The sequence below is a fragment of the Triticum dicoccoides genome, chromosome 5A (assembly GCF_002162155.2).
Source record: "Triticum dicoccoides isolate Atlit2015 ecotype Zavitan chromosome 5A, WEW_v2.0, whole genome shotgun sequence".
In the NCBI taxonomy this organism is placed as follows: domain Eukaryota; kingdom Viridiplantae; phylum Streptophyta; class Magnoliopsida; order Poales; family Poaceae; genus Triticum; species Triticum dicoccoides.
The window spans coordinates 445,388,154-445,390,458 of NC_041388.1; the positions used below are offsets into that span (position 1 = coordinate 445,388,154).

The window sequence follows — 2,305 nt, forward strand, 5'->3', positions numbered from 1 at the left end:
AGACCGCCCGGGTCCGCCCCAAAACCGGCCGACGGGTGCGCAAACCAAGTGGCCGTGGTTGGGTAGCTCGGCGGCGCAGAGGGGAAGGGGTTGGGCGAGCTCGCGTCCGAACTGCACGGCTGTAATGGCTGCGGCGGCGGCGGCGGCAGCGACGGGAAGAGTGAGGAAGAGTGAAGGGGGTGCGGCCGGAGGGAGGGAGGGGGCGGATAGAAAAAGGCCCGTCTTGTGCCACTGACGGGCGAGCCAGGGGAGGACACGCGCAGACGACCCGCGTGTCCGCGTGGTGTCCGTTTAACCCTAAAAGCGGCGCAAACTTGGGCCGCGGATGGGTCGAAAGCGGACACAAAGCGGACAAAAGTCCGTTTGCTCCCGCGCGTTGGGCCGCCTTTTTTGTCTCTTTTACTCCAAACGAACGGGGCCGAACAGGATAGGGTTGCACGGTGGAGTTGGCCTGATAAAGGTGTTGTTTGCACCTAGCTAGCCAGACTGGAGCAGTAGGTCCAAGTCGCAGCTGCACCCACGTAGCAATTTTCTCTACCATGCCAGTTCTCTTCTTGACCTATCTATGCCAAGAAAAGACACAAGGTAGAGTAGATAGTTACTCTCTCTGCGGCAGACACACGCACCGCTGCGACAGTGTATGGCATGGCATGGCATGGCCGATCGAGTTGAGTTGAAACAAAAATGGTAGGCACGCGCGAAGAAGCCAGTTCACAACGACAATTATCCAACTGCAGGAATCAATGCGGGTACCAGATTCACGGGCCCACGCCTACTGCTCCTCATGCTCATGCAGCAGCCGGACGAGCGTGCGGGCTCCCGGCTTGGGTGCCATCTTTCTGAATCTCGGATGACAAACTCGTTTGCACATCAAAATTGGTCCGAAGTGATTTCTTTTCAGGTTGACAGATACTCGTATAGTAACATAAAAATAGTATACCAACGTGCTTGCTAGGCGCAATACAAGATGTTGCACTCAATATGTTATCTTACCCACATTACACAAAAATAAGGTACTAGAAATTTGAAATTTTACTAAAATGCCTAGATATCTTTACCAGCATTACACAAGAGAGTAGAAACTCGAAATGTTACTAGCAGTCAGCTGGTTTTACTGCTAACCATTTTGACACAAGCCAAGGCATACGCACAAAACACTCGGAGAGAGAACTTGACAGAAGTATAGCAGTATATCCAAGAATAAGGGCAAGTAAACACTGGAGATGAACACGAACGCAGGACACAGCATCCCATCGGCGCGACCGGCACATGTCTCGGGGTTCAGGAGGCGACGCATGAGTTGAGCCCCAGGCATCCCATCCACATGCTCCACTTCTGCATCCAAACAAAGAGCGGTCAGCTCCAACAATCACGACAAAAATTAAAGAAACCAATTCCGGCAGTAACTGGACATCCTTTTCTGGGGGCCGTACGTACCTTCCTTGGCCGCCGGTGGGAGGCGGGCTCCGGCGATGGCGCCTTGTACAGGTCCTCGTCGACATGCCACACCTGGTACCTGCTGCCGCCGCTCTTGGCCGCGGCAGCGTCCGACGACGCCCTAGCGCGCTCCCGGGACACGTCGCCATCCGGCCGCCGCCGCCGACTCGCATGCGTCTTCTTGGGCGTGGGATTGCGTGGAGGAGGCGAGTACCTGAACCACACGTCGCTGCAGGCCTCCGGCTCCGGCGTGGCGTACCACGCGGCCGCCGCTGTCGCCTCCGGCTCATGGTGGTGGTAGTTGTAGTTCCACTCCCCGAACGCCGGCACGCGACGCCTCCTCGCCTTCTGCAAGAGTAAAAGATAAGAAACCACAAGTGTGGTTCATGGTGATCACTGCCATGGCTAGTAGTGATGGCACGGCCGGCACTTACCTCCATCTGGTTCAGCACGGCACAGACAGGGGAGACAGAATGAGCTAGAGAAGAAGAAGCGAAGCTGGGGCCGGTGAGTGAGTGAGTGGGGCTACGTAGCTAAGCAGAAGGGAATGGAAGCTCCTCCCATGGCTGGATGCGCGTGAATTTATAGCGAGAACCGGAGGAGCGACGCAGTAATAGCCACGCCCGAAGCTTGTCAGAACGGCCCGGTGCGCGCTCCGGTGTGTAGCGTTGAAGCGAAGAACCGGCACGGGACCGGCGATGTTTGACAAAGAGCGCGCAGGAGAGAGGGGGGGGGGACGGCCGGTATGGAAGGCCGACCCTTGTCAGTACGCTCCCTCACTGTGGCCTGCAGCGAGGCGAGCTAGCCAGCCGGGGCGCGGCCGGTGTGGCGTGTCCGGTCGTGGCCCCCCGTTTGACGCGCGAGCGTT

The 2,305-nt window shown here is 57.6% G+C and overlaps 1 protein-coding gene across 1 annotated transcript; it reads right to left on the reverse strand.

The window, feature by feature from the left end:
- Positions 1-966: 966 nt before the first annotated feature.
- Positions 967-2,062, reverse strand: LOC119297609. The gene is made up of 3 exons (XM_037575335.1): positions 1,872-2,062; positions 1,438-1,785; positions 967-1,335 (listed from the first exon to the last, which is right to left on the reverse strand). Exons 1-3 carry the CDS (start codon positions 1,875-1,877, stop codon positions 1,282-1,284), a joined length of 408 nt encoding a protein of 135 aa, XP_037431232.1. The 5' UTR covers positions 1,878-2,062; the 3' UTR covers positions 967-1,281.
- Positions 2,063-2,305: the final 243 nt, after the last annotated feature.

What these genes read in the sequence shown, in the direction of transcription:
- LOC119297609 (XM_037575335.1), bottom strand. An exon ending in CCCACCGGCGGCCAAGGAAG is followed by an intron (nt 1,336 to 1,437) that starts GTACGTACGGCC and finishes GTTTGGATGCAG; the next exon opens with AAGTGGAGCATGTGGATGGG.